Below are 14,930 nucleotides of genomic sequence, written 5' to 3' on the forward strand. Positions count from 1 at the left end.
TTTAAGGAATTGAAATTGCCATTTACTTTTTTAAGTGGACATATTCATGAGTTGAGGATCCATGTACCATGGACAAAACTGGGTTCAGAACCAGTGGTAATTACCATCAATACAATGGAATGCATTTTGAAACTTAAAGATGGAATACAGGTAAGAAGTTTTTGAACCTAGTTGTTTGTTAACCAGTTTTAATAGTTATTGGTGTTAATTTTTAATGTTTGGGATATGTCACCTTTTACAAAAAGTTTATGTACACTTACTGTTTCTCACATGCCTATTAATGTAGCATAATTAATTGCAAAAGGATATTCTTATATTGGATAAATTATTCTATGGTTATTTTCATACTAATTTTACTTAATCTAATTAAACATCATAGGGATCATATAGATGGCTTATTATCTGTATCTACTAGAAGTAGGACCTGATTGTGTCCAATTTTCAGGTGAAGGTTTTTGAGTTTTTGCAAAAGAGCTATATGATTTTCTTATATTTACATGACATTTCTAAATGAGATGGAAATTTGTCATTTTTTGAGATGAAAATATAGTGAATTTACCTTCATATCAAATTTTAAGTTTTTATTTTAATTCCAGTTAACCTACAGTATTATAGTAATTTCAGCTGTAGGTTATAGTAATTTAACATTTAAATATAACACCTGGTGCTCATCACAAGTGTACTCCTTAATCCCCATCACCTTTTTAACCCATTCTCACACACATCTCTCCTCTGGTAACGACTATCAGTTCTGTATAGTTAGGAGTTCGTTTCTTGGTTTGCTTCCTTTTTTCCCCTTTGCTGGTTTGAATGGGTAAATAAGCTATGATATAATACACACACACACACACACATATATCATATATATGGTGTATATATATACATATATATACACACACACACAATGGAATATTACTCAGCCATAAAAAGAATGAAAATCTTGCTATTTGCAATGACATCTATAGAGCTAGAGAGTGTTTTGATAAGCCAAATAAGTCAGAGAAAGACAAATACCATATGATTATGTGGAATTTAAGAAACCTATCAAATTACATTGACGTTTTGGCATCAGAAGCTGATTTTTTTTTCCTGACCTAGCTTTTCTCTGACCCATCTTACATTTCTCCTTAGTGTTTTGGTTTTCGCTTTTTATAAAGATGTAATACTGATTTTTAAGGAATTTCTAGCAAAAATTATTTAATCTAGAAAGCAGATAGGCCTGATTGCAGTATATCATAAATTTTTCCATTTTCATCTTAGAGAAAAGTAGTGTCTCTTTCATTTTATTACCTTTTCCTTAGCCCATATTTAACTTGCAAGTTTAAAAAATGCTTTCTAGAACCAAATGAGTTGATGAATATTAATAATTTAAATTTTACAAATTAATAGTTTATTAAATGTTAAGGCAATTTTAGTGTAATCCTAAATATAACTTTAGTCTGAAATTATGATTATTTATGATGTTAAAATAATTTCCTATTTTTTTAAATTTAATTTTATTTTTTTAATTTCCTATTTTAAAAAGATACTTTGTCATATTAACCCACTGGACTCTTTTTTTCTCCTTTTTTGAAATCTTTCATTCTAAACCTTTATTAACCAGTTTAACTGATACAGTTTCTGGAACTAAGTAGACCAATGCTGTATTATCATGAGAATTTATTTTGTAAATATAAAATACATGGGAGATTGATATAGAAGTCTGTGATGTAGTTATATTACAACAGAGTTTTACTTTACATTTATTTTAGGTAATACTTAAATGGTCTTAATCATCGTCTGTTCCTGGAATTTAATTTTTTTTAAAAGTCTGGACTTAGTTATACCACCCATGGAGTGTTCCATATTAAAAGAGAAAAAAAAATCCATACACTAAGTATTTTTTCAATGGGAAGGTGGAAGTTTCAAGGCCAGATGTCCCATAAGAAACACATTTTAAAAGAGGCAAATTACAACTAATTATAGAGCCTGTAGAAAAAGATTTGTAACACATGACTTAGTGCAGCCTAGAACTAATATTTGATATTGGACCATGCAGATGGCTACTGCAGGAATGATCAGGTTTCTTGCTGCATGGTATTTGAGACTTGAATTTTGTGGTGTGTACAGCAAAAGGTCAAGTGTCATGAATGTAAACTACTCTCAAAACAAGTATTTTTTGCAGATGTTTAAAATTTTGAGGTAGAAAAGATTTTTGAAAATTGCAGTTGACATTTGGACAAATTATTCAGCGTTGTCCATCCCTGGAGAGTAATACTTAGGTTAGTGATTGGAATTAATTTTTCAGTAAGACATTATAGATGAAACACGTTTTTTTTTTTTTTTTTTTTTTTTGAAACACGTTTTTAAACAGTTTATTTTCCTATGTTAAGTTCTGATTAGTATAGTAGAAAATTAAGTTAAAAAGTTACATATGTACTAGTAAAACTGAATAAGCCTATATTTAGTTTAAATTATTTCAAATTACTACATTGTAGAATCACAATGAAGTAAATACTTATTTCATAAATTTAGTGTGGAATGTTTGGTTAAATGAAGGGATCCTTTAGATTTATAGATACGAATCTGTTAATACTACTATTGATATTTGACAATGTAATAAATACAACTTAAAGTTAGAAATCTGAGGTCTAATTCAGAACAGATCATTACAAAAATATAATATTGCTAAATGCCTTGATAAGAAGGCATGTCTCATTTGTAAAGTTCAGTTTAATTCTACCAACATTTAGTTTGCTGCTCTTCAGTGCACTGTAAAAACATTGCCAAGATATTTATATAATCTTCTAAAGAGACCTAGAGAAAGAGATTTATGATGATTGTGGGTGACTCTAGAGATAATAATTATAATATATTGCCTTTACCTTAGCATATCTCTGTAATTAGCTTTTTGTTTTGTTTTGTTTAAGATTTAGAGAGTTCATGGGTGTGAGCCAGAAGGTGGGAGAGGGAGGTAGGGAGAGAATCTCAAGCAGATTCCCTGCTGAGTGCAGAGCTCTATCTTTCCACCCTCAGATCATGCCCTGAGTTGAAACCAAGAGTTGGATGCTCAACTGACCAAGCCACCCAGGCACCCCTATAATTAGTTTAATAGAGATTTTTTTGGATGAGAAGGTGACCCAAGTTGTTGTGTTAGATCAAATGCCACCTTGATGTTCACATTGAACTATTTTTGGTGAATTAATATTTCACTCAGAATATATTTAACTGTTAGCTGTTTACTCTGAGAGACATATCGGTCATCAAACCGCCTTTGGATCCTTCAGATTTTACTTGTGAGCGTTTTTTTTTTTTTTTTCCCTGACTTCAGATACAGAATTTGATTCATGACACATCATCAGTGGTCCCAGTCTGACTTATTTAACTCGTTCCCTCTAATAAATACATGTGGATCTAGCACATAACTGAGTAACTTACATTTAACTATGTGCTCTCCTCCTTTTGTTTATCTTGCTTTTTGGCCTCTTTGGGCCTCATCTGGAAAATAGGGCAAGACTTGATACATAGTTCTTAACCCTGTGGTTGGTTGTATATGATTTTTTAGCTCATTGTATTAATAAATCTTGCAAAAAAACTTCTTTAACCTAGAGTAGTAGTAAATTTGTTTTTAAAGAACTATTTATTCTGGCCTTTGTGTCACCTAGAAAGTTTAAGAAACAATAAAACAACAAGAAGCCCCCACCCCCCAAAACGTATAAAGTCTTTTGACCTGATAAAAGTGACCATTTGCAAAGCTATTTATTGAATACTTGCTGTTCATTAAAAAACAACAACAACAACAAAAAAAAGAAAACAAACAAAAAAACCCCACAAACCTAAAATCTTTTGTACCTCAACCAAGGCTTTAAAATGTAAAAACAGATTAAACCCCCTCAAGCTCTTTGTTAATATGTGTATGTGCTTTTTAATCCTGGTCAGTGCTTGGAGTTTACAGGACAGTCTTGTTCTCTTGCATGTTTTGGTGCTCTCAAAATCCACTATTCATTTTGGTAGTCTTAAAGAGCATAGGAAAGTATCCTATCTTGTCCTTGAAGCTTGAGCACTATGCTGGAGGAAGTATTGGTAAAGCTATTAATATATATATTGGCCTTTTAAAAAAACACTTTAATTCTCTTAAATAAGGTGGGATTAATTTGAATGACTACTACTATAGTAGTCATTTGAATGTGTTGTGTGTCATTGTCACCACCCCCCGCCAAAATTCATATATTGAAATTATCCCCAAAGATGATGGTATCAGGAGGTAGGGTCTTTGGGAGATGCTTAAGTCATGAGCCCTCATGAGTGGGATTAGTGCCTTATAAAAGAGGCTCCAGAGAGATGCCTACCTCTTTTGCCATGTGAGGACACAGTGAAAAGGTACCAGCTGTGAACCGGGAAGAGGGCCCTCAAACCAGACCACGTTGGCACTTTGATCTTGGACTTCCCAGCCAGTTCTGTAGAACTGTGAGAAATAAATTTCTGTTGCTGTTATAAGCTACTCAGTCTGTGATATTTTGTAGAGCAGCCCAAATGGACTAAGACAACTTACTTTTTCAGAAATTTAACAGGGTTCAGAAATGCTGACTTGGGCTGTGTACTTTATTGTACTATTATTGATTTCCTCACTTGCACTGTTATAAGTTAATGATGGTAGTGATGATAATGAATAATGTAGTCTAGATTCATTCTGTAGTTTCCTTATATAAAAAGTGAGAAAGAGTTCCCTATAACTTATGGGTCGTGTCTTTACTCTCACAGGGAACCCCTTTTATATTGTAAAGGAGATGAATACTCTGGTACATCTTCCTGTGTAACAGTTCAGAAAAGCTACATAATTATTAATAAAATTAATTATAATTTTATATCATTTTTGATCTAGTGGAAGAATTTTGTAGATGGAGTATGTAGTTAAATAATTTCCAGTGTTTGGCTATATTTGCTGCCTACAAACTTCAGGGCTTGGTTTGAATTCTTGTTTCTGGTGTTGTAGCTGGAATGGTGAACTAAGACTGGGAAGTGGGGGCATTGATGTTTTATATAAAGAAGGCAAATGGAGGAATCAGCAGAGGAGAATCCAAGAGTCCTTGACAGTGATTCCTAAGTAATCTGCCCTAGTGATAGGCCACATGAAAGAGTGGAGAAGTTGTATAATTATAATTACCAAATAATATGTAGAGGAGAGATAGTAGTAAATGTCATTCACATCCTCAGCTGAGAGAAGAATAAGCCAAATCACCCTTTCTGTAAGATACACATAAAATCATGTGTTTTGCTGAAGAAATTTTAAATACGTGAATCTGATTCTGAATTTACTTGCACTTAGTAGAGGTATACCAAATTTTTTGAGTAAGTGAGGTATTCCGTTTAGTTAGGTGCAGCAAGCATTAGGGTGGTTTCCATTCTCTTCTGTATATCTTGAATCTTCTAAAATTAACTTAATACCTGAGATTATATTCTAAATCTGTTTTGAGATGTACTAGAGAAATAGATACTTTTGAGTTTCACTCTGGGTGGAATTCTTTCTTTATGTATTTGTATATATTCATAGCGAATTTCAAGTATATGCTATAGTATTATTAACTGTAGTCACCAAGCTGTACACTAGAATCCTTTTTTTTTAAATTTTTATTTATTTATGATAGTCACACAGAGAGAGAGAGAGAGAGGCAGAGACACAGGCAGAGGGAGAAGCAGGCTCCATGCAACGGGAGCCCGATTCGATCCTGGGTCTCCAGGATCACGCCCTGGGCCAAAGGCAGGCGCCAAACCGCTGCGCCACCCAGGGATCTCCTGTACACTAGAATCTTAGGTCTTGTTCAGCTTATAACTGAGAATTTGTACCCTTTGACTAATATTGCCCATTTGACCCAGGACCTGTCAAACATTATAATTCTACTGCTGCTATGAGTTTGACACCTGACACCGTTGTTTTTTTTTTTTTTTTTTTTTTTTTTAAGATTCCACATAGTATTTGTCTTCGGCTTATCTCATTTATCACAATGCCCTTCAGGTTCATCTATGTGGTTACAAATGCAGGATTTACTTTTCACAGCTCAATAATATTTGTGCATGTATGTGCAGGTGTGTATGTGCACACGTGTGTGTATGTAGGCACTCCCATTGATGGACACTTAGGTTATTTCCATATCATGGCTATTGTCAGTAATGCTACAGTGAACATGAGAGTACAGATATCTCTTTGAAATAGTTATGTTTTCTTTTCATATATATCCAGAAGTGGGATTGCTAGATAATGTGGTAACTCTATATTTGAATTTTTAAAGAACCTCTATACCATTTTCCATAATGACAATACCAATTTACATTACTATCAACATTGTACAAAGGTTCCCTTTTTTCAATATTCATTATTTCTTGTCTGTTTGATAATAGTCATCCTAATAGTTTGGAGTGATATTTCGTTGTGGTTTTCATTTGCATTTTTATGATGGTTATTGATGTCTAGCACCTTTTGAGCTGTTGGTCATTTGTCTAACTTCTTTAGAAAAATGCTTATTTAGTTCCTTTGCTTCTTTTTAATTGGATTGTTTTTTGATATTATAGTTCATTTTTTATATTTTAAGTATTAACCCTTTATGAGATGTATAGTTTGCACATATATTCTCCTGTAAACAGGTTGACTTCATTTTGTTGATAGTTTCCTTGACTGTGCAGTAGCTTTTTAATATGATGTAGTCCCACCTTTTTTTTTTTTTTTTTTTGGTTTTGTTGCCTGTGCCTTTGGTGTATCCAAAAATGACTGATGTCAAGGAACCTTTTCCCTTAATTTTTCTTGTAGTAGTTACACAGTTTCAGGTCTTATATTTAAGTTTTTAATCCATTCTGAGTTAATTTGTGTGCTTGGTGGAAGGTTGAGTCCACTTTCTTTTTTTGCTTTGTAGCTGGATACTTTTTCCAGCATGACTTATTGAAGAAACTGTCCTTTCTGTATTGTGTGTTCTTGGTTCCTTTGCCAAGGATTAGTTGACTGTATATGCATGAGTTTATTTCTGGGCTCTCAATGCTGTTTCATTGATATGTGTCTGTTTTTATGTACCATACTGTTTTGATTACTGTAGCTTTGAAATATATTGGAAATCAAGAAGTGTGATGCTTCCAATTTAGTTCTTTCTCAAGATTGCTTTGGTTATTTGAGATCTTTTCTATGGTGCCATATGAATTCTGGAATTGTTTTTCTGATATATGTAAAAAATGCCATTGGAATTTTGATAGGGATAGCATTGAATCTATAGATCATTTTATTTATTTTTTATTTTTTATTTTTTAAAATATTTATTTATTCATGAGAGACACAGAGACAGAGGCAGAGGGAGATTCAGGGTCTTCATAAGAGCTGGATATGGGACTTGTTGATCCTGGATCCCAAGATCACGACCTGAGCCAAAGGCAGCTGCCCAACCGCTGAGCCACCCAGGTGTCCCTATAGATCATTTTAGATACAGTATTTATTGTTTTTGATGCTATTGTAAATGAGAATGCTTTTTTTTTTTGAGAATGCTTTTTAAATTTCTCTCTGATAACTCATTAAAAGCATATAGAAACACTGATTTTTGTATATTTACTTTGTATCCTGTAACTTTACTGAATTATTCCTACTAGTTTTTTGTAGGATTCTTTAGAGTTTTTTATGTGTAACATAATGTTATCTGCAAACATTTTAATGCTCCCTTTCTCGTTTGGATGCCTTTTATTTCTTTTTATTTCCTAGTTGTTCTGACTAGGATTTCCAGAATTATGTTGAGTAAAAGTGATGGGATTGGGCATCTTTGTCTTGTTCTATTCTTAGAGGAAAAGCTTTTGGCTTTTCATCACTGAGTATATTAGCTGTCATGGTGTCCTATATGGCTTTTATGTTGAAGTACATTACTTTTATATCTAATTGTTGAGAGTGTTTATCATGAAAGGAATGTTGTCAGATGCTTTTTCTGCATCTTATAAGATGATTTTTATCCTTCATTTGTTAATGTGATGTATTATTATATTTACCTGTGTATGTTGAACCATCCTGGTATCCCAGGGGTAAATCCCTCTGTGAGTTTTTAAATATGCTGAATTCAGCTTGCTAATATCTTGTTGAGAATTTTTACATATATATTCATGAGGGATATTAGCCAGTAATTATCCTATAGTGTCTTTGTCTGAGTTTGGTATCAGAGTAATGCTGGACTCATAAAATGAGTTTGGAAGTATTCCATCCTATTACATTTTTTGGAGTGTGAGAAGGATTAACATGAGTTCTTCTATATATATTTGGTATAATTCACCAGTGAAGTATCTTTCTTGGGCTGTTCTTTGTTGGGAGTTTAAGTTTTTAATTACCTGGTGCTCATCATGACAAGTACACTCATTAATCCCCCACCAACCTCCCCTCTTTTAATCGTCAGTTCTCTATAGTTAAGAGTCTGTTTCTTGGTTTATTGTTCCATCTCCCACCCTTTACTTGTTTGTTTTGTTTCTTAAATTCACTCATATGAGTGAAATCATATGTATTTGTCTTTCTCTTACTGCCTTATTTCACTTAGCATTATACTCTAGCTCCATCCATATTGTTGCAAATGGCAAGATTTCATTCTTTTTTGTGGCTGAATAATATCCAATTTTATATGTATATACCACATCTTATTTATCCATTCATCAGTCAGTGGACTTAAACTGTTTAATAATTTGGGTATTGTAGATAATGCTGCTATAAACACCAGGGTGCTGCATGTATCCTTTTGAATTAGTGCTTTTGTATTCTTTAGGTAAATACCTAGTAGTAGTGCATTTGCTAGATTATAGAGTAGTTCTATTTTTAACTTTTTATTTTTTTAAAAAAGATTTTATTTCTTTATTCATGACAGACACAGAAAGAGAGGCAGAGACATAGGCAGAGGGAGAAGCAGGCTCCATGCAGGGAGCCTGATGTGGGACTCGATTCCAGGTCTCCAGGATCAGGCCCTGGCCTGAAGGTGGTGCTAAACTTCTGAGCCACCCGGGCTGTCCCTATTTTTAACTTTTGAGGAATCTCCATACTGTCTTTCACAGTGGCTGCTCTGGTTTGCATTCCCATCAACAGTGCAAGAGGATTCCCCTTTCTCCACATCCTTGACATCATCTGTTTCTTGTGCTGTTGATTTTAGCCATTCTGATAGATGTCAGGTGATATCCCACTATAATTTTGATTTGCATTTTCCTGATGAGTGATGTAGAACATCTTTTCATGTGTCTATTGGCCATCTGGATGTTTTCTTTAGAAAAGTGTGTATTCATGTCTTCTCATTTTTAAGTGGGTTGTTTTGTAGATTGTTGACTTTGATAAGTTCTTTATAGATTTTGGATACTATCCCTTTATCAGATATGTCATTTGCAAATATGTTCTCCCATTCTGTGCTTGCTTTTTAGTTTTGTTGATTGTTTCCTTCGCCGTGTAGAGCTTTTTATTTTGATGTAGTTTCAATGGTTTATTTATTTATTTATTTTTTTAAAGATTTATTTATTTATTTATGATAGAGAGAGAGAGAGAGAGAGAAAGGCAGAGACACAGGCAGAGGGAGAAGCAGGCTCCATGCCGGGAGCCTGACGTGGGACTCAATCCCAGGTCCCAGGATCGCGCCCTGGGCCAAAGGCAGGCGCCAAACCGCTGAGCCACCCAGGGATCCATCAATGGTTTATTTTTGCTTTTGTTTCCCTTGCCTCAGAAGATCTACCTTGAAAAAAGTTGCACGATTCATGTCCGAGAAATTACAGCCTGTGCTTTCTTCAAGGACTGTTTGGTTTCCTGTCTTATGTTTAGGTCTTTAATCTGTTTTGAATTTATTTTTGTGTATGGTGTAAGAAAGTGGTCCAATTTCATTCTTTTGCAAGTGGCTGTCCAGTTTTCCCAGCACCATTTGTTGAAGACTTTTTTTTTTCCCCCCATTGGGCATTCTTTCTTGCTTTGTTGAAGATTAGTTGACCAGAATTATGGGTTCATTTCTGGGTTCTCTGTTCTGTTCCATTGATCTGTGTGTATCATTTTGTGCCAGTACCATACTGTCTTGATCCCTACAGCTTTGTAATACAGCTTGAAATCTAGAATTGTGATGCCTCCAGCTCTGCTTTTCTTTTTCAGGATTGCTTTGGCTATTCAGGGTCTTCTGTGGTTCCGTACAAATTTTAGGATTGTTTGTTCTAGGTCTGTGAAAAATGCATGTAGTATTTTGATAGGGATTCCATTAAAGGTGTGGATTATTTTGGGTAGTATAAACATTTTAACAATACTTGTTTTTCCAACCCACAAACATGGAATGTTTTTCCATTTCTTTACATCTTCCTCAATATCTTTCATAATTGTTCTATAGTCTCCAGAGTACAGATCATTTACCTCTTTGTTTAGGTTTATTCCTAGATATCTTAATGGTTTTTTGCAGTCATAAATGGGATCAATTCCTTGTTTCCTCTTTCTGCTCTTTCATTTTTGGTGTGTAGAAATGCAAGATATTTCTGTACATTGATTTTTTTTTTATGTCCTGTGACTTTGCTGAATTCATGTATCAGTTCTAGCAATATTTTAGTGGAGTCTTTCACACTTTCTACATGGAGTATCGTGTGAGTAGTCAAAGTTTGACATCTTCTATGTTGATTTGGATGCCTTTTATATCTTTTTGTTGTCTGATTGCTGAGGCTAGGACTTCCTATTCTTTATGTCTTCTCTAATCTTTATTCATTCCTGGTTTTGGGTTTACTTTTATTTTTTTTTAATAGTTCCATAGAGTGTAAATTTAGGTTGTTGATTGAGATCATTCTTTTATAATACATTTTTTATAGCTATAAATTTCTAGGTATTGCTTTAGTGCATCCATTTGTTTGATATGTTTTTTTTTCATTCATCTTATTTTGTAGTTTCTTTGTGATTTTTTTCTGCCATTGTATGTTTACATAGTTTATAATTTCCCTTCTGTTACTGATTTATAGTTTTGTTCCATTGTAGTCAGAGTAGATACTTCATACAATTTTGAACTTCTGAAATTTATTTAACTATGGCAGATAATCATCCTATCATGGAGAATGTTCCTTGGGTACTTGAAAGCTGTTTATATTCTTTTCTTCCTTCCATTTTATTTTAAATTTTTTTAAATTTTTAAAAATTTTTTATTAATGATAGTCACAGAGAGAGAGAGAGAGAGGCAGAGACATAGGCAGAGGGAGAAGCAGGCTCCATGCACCGGGAGCCCGATGTGGGATTTGATCCCAGGTCTCCAGGATCGCGCCCTGGGCCAAAAGCAGGTGCCATACTGCTGCGCCACCCAGGGATCCCTCCATTTTATTTTAAATAGATACTTTAAGTAATCCCTACACCTAGCATGGAGGTAAACTCCTTTAAAAAAGAAAAGATTTTATTTATTTATTCATAGGGACACAGCTAGAGAGAGAGGCAGAGACACAGGCAGAGGGAGAAGCAGGCACCATGCAGAGAGCCCGACGTGGGACGTGGGACTCGATCCCAGGTCTCCAGGATCACGCCCTGGGCTGCAGGTGGCGCTAAACCGCTGCACCACCGGGGCTGCCCAGGACGTAGACTCCTAAAACAGTCACAGGTTCTACCGACTGAGCCAGGCTCCTCTCTTCCTTTCATTAAAAAAAGATTAAAAATTATTTATCTGAAAAATAATTATAGATTTGCAAGAAGTAGCAAAGAAAAATACAGAGAGCTCTTACATCCCTTAACGCAGCCTTCCTTAATGTTAACATCTTGCATAACTATAGTATAATATAAAAAGGAACTTACATTGACACTATTATTAATTCAGTTTATTCAGATTCACCGTGTGTGTGTGTGTGTGTGTGTGTGTGTGTGTATGTGCGTAGCTCTGCATGTTTTATTCTACCTGTAGCTTTGTGAAACTACCACCACAGTCAAGTTACAAAACTGTACCACCACTGCAAGGCCTCCTTGTGATACTCCCTTATAAACTGTACCATGAGTGTCCTTGCCCTCTGACCCCTAATCTCTGGCAACCATTTATCTTTTCTCATTCTCTGTAATTTTATTTCAAGAATAATGCATACAAATGAAATACAGTATATAAGTTTTTGAGGTTAGTTTTTTTTTGCTTAGCATAAATCCTTGAGATTCATCCAAGTTATTGGTTTGTTGTATGTATCATTGAGTAGTATTCTGACATACATCTCTGCTGTATCACAGATTGTTCAACCATTCATCCTTTCAACTAATTTTTGGTAGCTTCCCGTTTTTGATATTACAAATCTGCTCTAAATATTTGTATACAAATTTCTTTTTTTTTAAAATAACGATTTTATTTATTTATTCACGAGAGACACAGAGATAGGGAGAGGCCTAGGCAGAGGGAGAAGCAGGCTCTTTGTGGGGAGCCTGATGTAGGACTTGATCCTGGGACTCCAGGATCACCACCAGAGCCAAAGGTAGAGGCTCAACCACTGGGCCACCCAGGTGCAAATATCTATGCTTCTCTAAGTTCTGGGATAGATGCCCAAGGTCACTATTGTTGTATCCCATTTATATTTTAAAAGAAATTGCTAAATTGATTTCTAGAGAGTGGTTGTACTAGTGTCCATTCCCATGAGTAGTATAGGAGTGATCCAGTTTCTCTGTCCTTACTAGCATTTGTTATTAACACTATTTTTATATAGCCATTCTGATAAGTATGCAGATATCTCATTGTGTGTTAATTCTCAAATCTCATTTTCCTGAGGGTAATTATGTTGAACATTTTTCATATACTTATTTGCCATATGTGCTAGTAAAATATGTATTCATGTTTTTTGTTCACTTTCTAATTTGAATGTTTTCTCAATGTTGAGTTTTTTTTTATTTTTTATTTTTCTCAATGTTGAGTTTTGAGAGTTCTTTTGTACATTTTATTTATGTATTTATGTATTTATGTATTTATTTATTTTCTTTTGTTCATTTTAAAGCAAGTTCTGTGTCAGGTATGTGGTTTACAAATGCTTTCTGCCAGTTTGTAATTTGTCCTTTGATCATCATCAATGCCTTTTGTAGAACAAAAGGTTTCAAGTTTGATTGGGTCTAATTGATCAGTTTTTCCTTTTATGCATATGTGCTATTGATGTCAAATAACTGTTTGCCTAGCCCGAGATAGCAAAGATTTTCTTGTATATTTTTATCCTAAGAGTTTTGTAGTTGTACATATTTAAGTCTATAAACTTAACACCTTAGATTAAAATCACCTCAAAATAGATTAGTTTGAAGCTCGCTCTCTCTCTCTCTCTCTCTCTTTTTTTTTTTTTTTTTTGGCCTATGGATGATCCTCGCTTTTCCAGCATCAGTTGTTGGAAAGGTTGGCCTCCTCCATTGAATTACTTTAGCACTTTTATAAAAAATCAATTTGGTATATTTATATGGGTTTATTTGTGGGTTCTCTTTTCTTTTCCATTGATTAGTATCACACTGACTTGAGTACTATAGTTACATAGTAACCTTTAACATTGGGAATTGTGTATCCTCCCACTTTATTCTTCTTTTTCTTTTTCTTTTTTTTTTTTTTATTCTTTTTTTTTATTCTTCTTTTTCAAAATTGTCCTGGCTATTTAGAATTGAACATTTCTTTTCAAATAAATTCTAGAATGAGCTTTTCAATGCCTAGGAAAAACTGGTTGGGATTTGGCAGGAATTGCCTTAAATATATAGATCAGTTTGGGAGGAATTGGCATCTTTTCTATGTTGTCTTCTAGTTGGTGAACAGAGTATGTGTCAACAGTCATTTAGATATTTCTTGAAGCATTTTGTTTTTTCAGCATATAGATCCTGTATGTGTTTGGTTAGATTTATACCTAAATATTTTCTTTGGACTGTTGGTAAATGTCACTGTGTTCTTGATTTTGGTTTCTAGTTATTCATCTTTATATTATAAAGTTGATTTTTGTATGTTAATCCTATGTTCTGTGACTTTGCTTCAGTTATTTACTCTAGGAATTATTTTTGTTTTTGGTAGATTTCTACAAGTAGAGAAGGTTTTATTCACTTTTTATCTGTTTTTATGCCTTTTCCACCATTTTAAAAATTTACAAGTTAATATTTACTGAATATGAATATGCTGAATATGCATATTGAATATGCCTCCCTGGCGCCACTGTAAATACTTCTGCAAAGGTCGGTAGTACATCAGTGTTGCAAAATCCAGTGGACACTTTTCACTTTTTAATCCTCACCCAACTGTGATAGTTGATACTTTTAATCTCTGAAAACTTCACTTTCTATGGCTCCTCTGATTGTTTCCCTATATTTCTGGCACCCTTTCTCTGGCCTCTCTTGTGACCTTTTCTGCCACCCATCCCAAAATTTATATTAGTTTCCTGGGCTTTCAGTATTTTAATCCTGTCTTTGGATAATTTTATTTCCTATGGATTTAGTTATTATGTGTTGTTAATTCATAAAATCCTACCTTGAAGTCCAGTCTCATTTTCTGAGCTTCAACATCAAGAGCAAAGGATCTTTCTTGGCTTGTATAACCCATGGAATGTTCCACATTAATCTTAAACTGAAATACTTTCCTCCTTTTATATTATCTATTTCAGTGATCAATTCCATTATTTACTTTCAATCCAAACTAGAAACTCTGAAGTCATCCTTAACTTTCTACATTGCTTTTATTCCATTATTCATCAGTCTCTGGATTCCACTGATATACTATGTCTTGAATATAGATATTTCAGTCATCACTAGTACTTCTCTCCAAACCATTTTTCACACTGCCTTCAGGAATGAATGAGATTCCTAAACTGTAGACCTGATGGCTTAACTCTTTGCCTAAAATTTATTTATGGCTATCCTCCTGTTGCTTCTGTAGTTCTCAATCTTTTTAGCCCAGCTTCCTGGATCACTTTCTCTTCTCTTATACTTGTTTCTCTGAATCATTTTATAGTACATCACACTGACACTGTATTGATTACCATCGAACCTAAAG

The 14,930-nt window shown here is 34.0% G+C and overlaps 1 protein-coding gene across 23 annotated transcripts in view; it reads left to right on the top strand.

Annotated features, from left to right (window-relative positions):
* VPS13B (vacuolar protein sorting 13 homolog B) overlaps positions 1–14,930 on the top strand; it is a 733,580-nt gene that overhangs the window by 12,141 nt on the left and 706,509 nt on the right. For 21 of the 23 annotated variants that reach the window (XR_007401755.1, XR_004814450.2, XR_007401756.1 and 18 more), the window contains exon 3: positions 7–150. The exons of 1 other annotated variant lie outside the window; for it this stretch is intronic. Coding sequence is in view for 18 of the 22 variants with exons in the window: in XM_049093088.1 (XP_048949045.1) it covers positions 7–150 (144 nt within the window). In the remaining 4 variants the exon portion in view is untranslated. Of the gene's footprint in view, positions 1–6; positions 151–14,930 lie in introns of those variants that run through there. One more of the 23 variants, XM_049093090.1, reaches the window with a different exon arrangement.

This window comes from Canis lupus, chromosome 13, assembly GCF_003254725.2.
Source record: "Canis lupus dingo isolate Sandy chromosome 13, ASM325472v2, whole genome shotgun sequence".
NCBI classification, from domain to species: domain Eukaryota; kingdom Metazoa; phylum Chordata; class Mammalia; order Carnivora; family Canidae; genus Canis; species Canis lupus.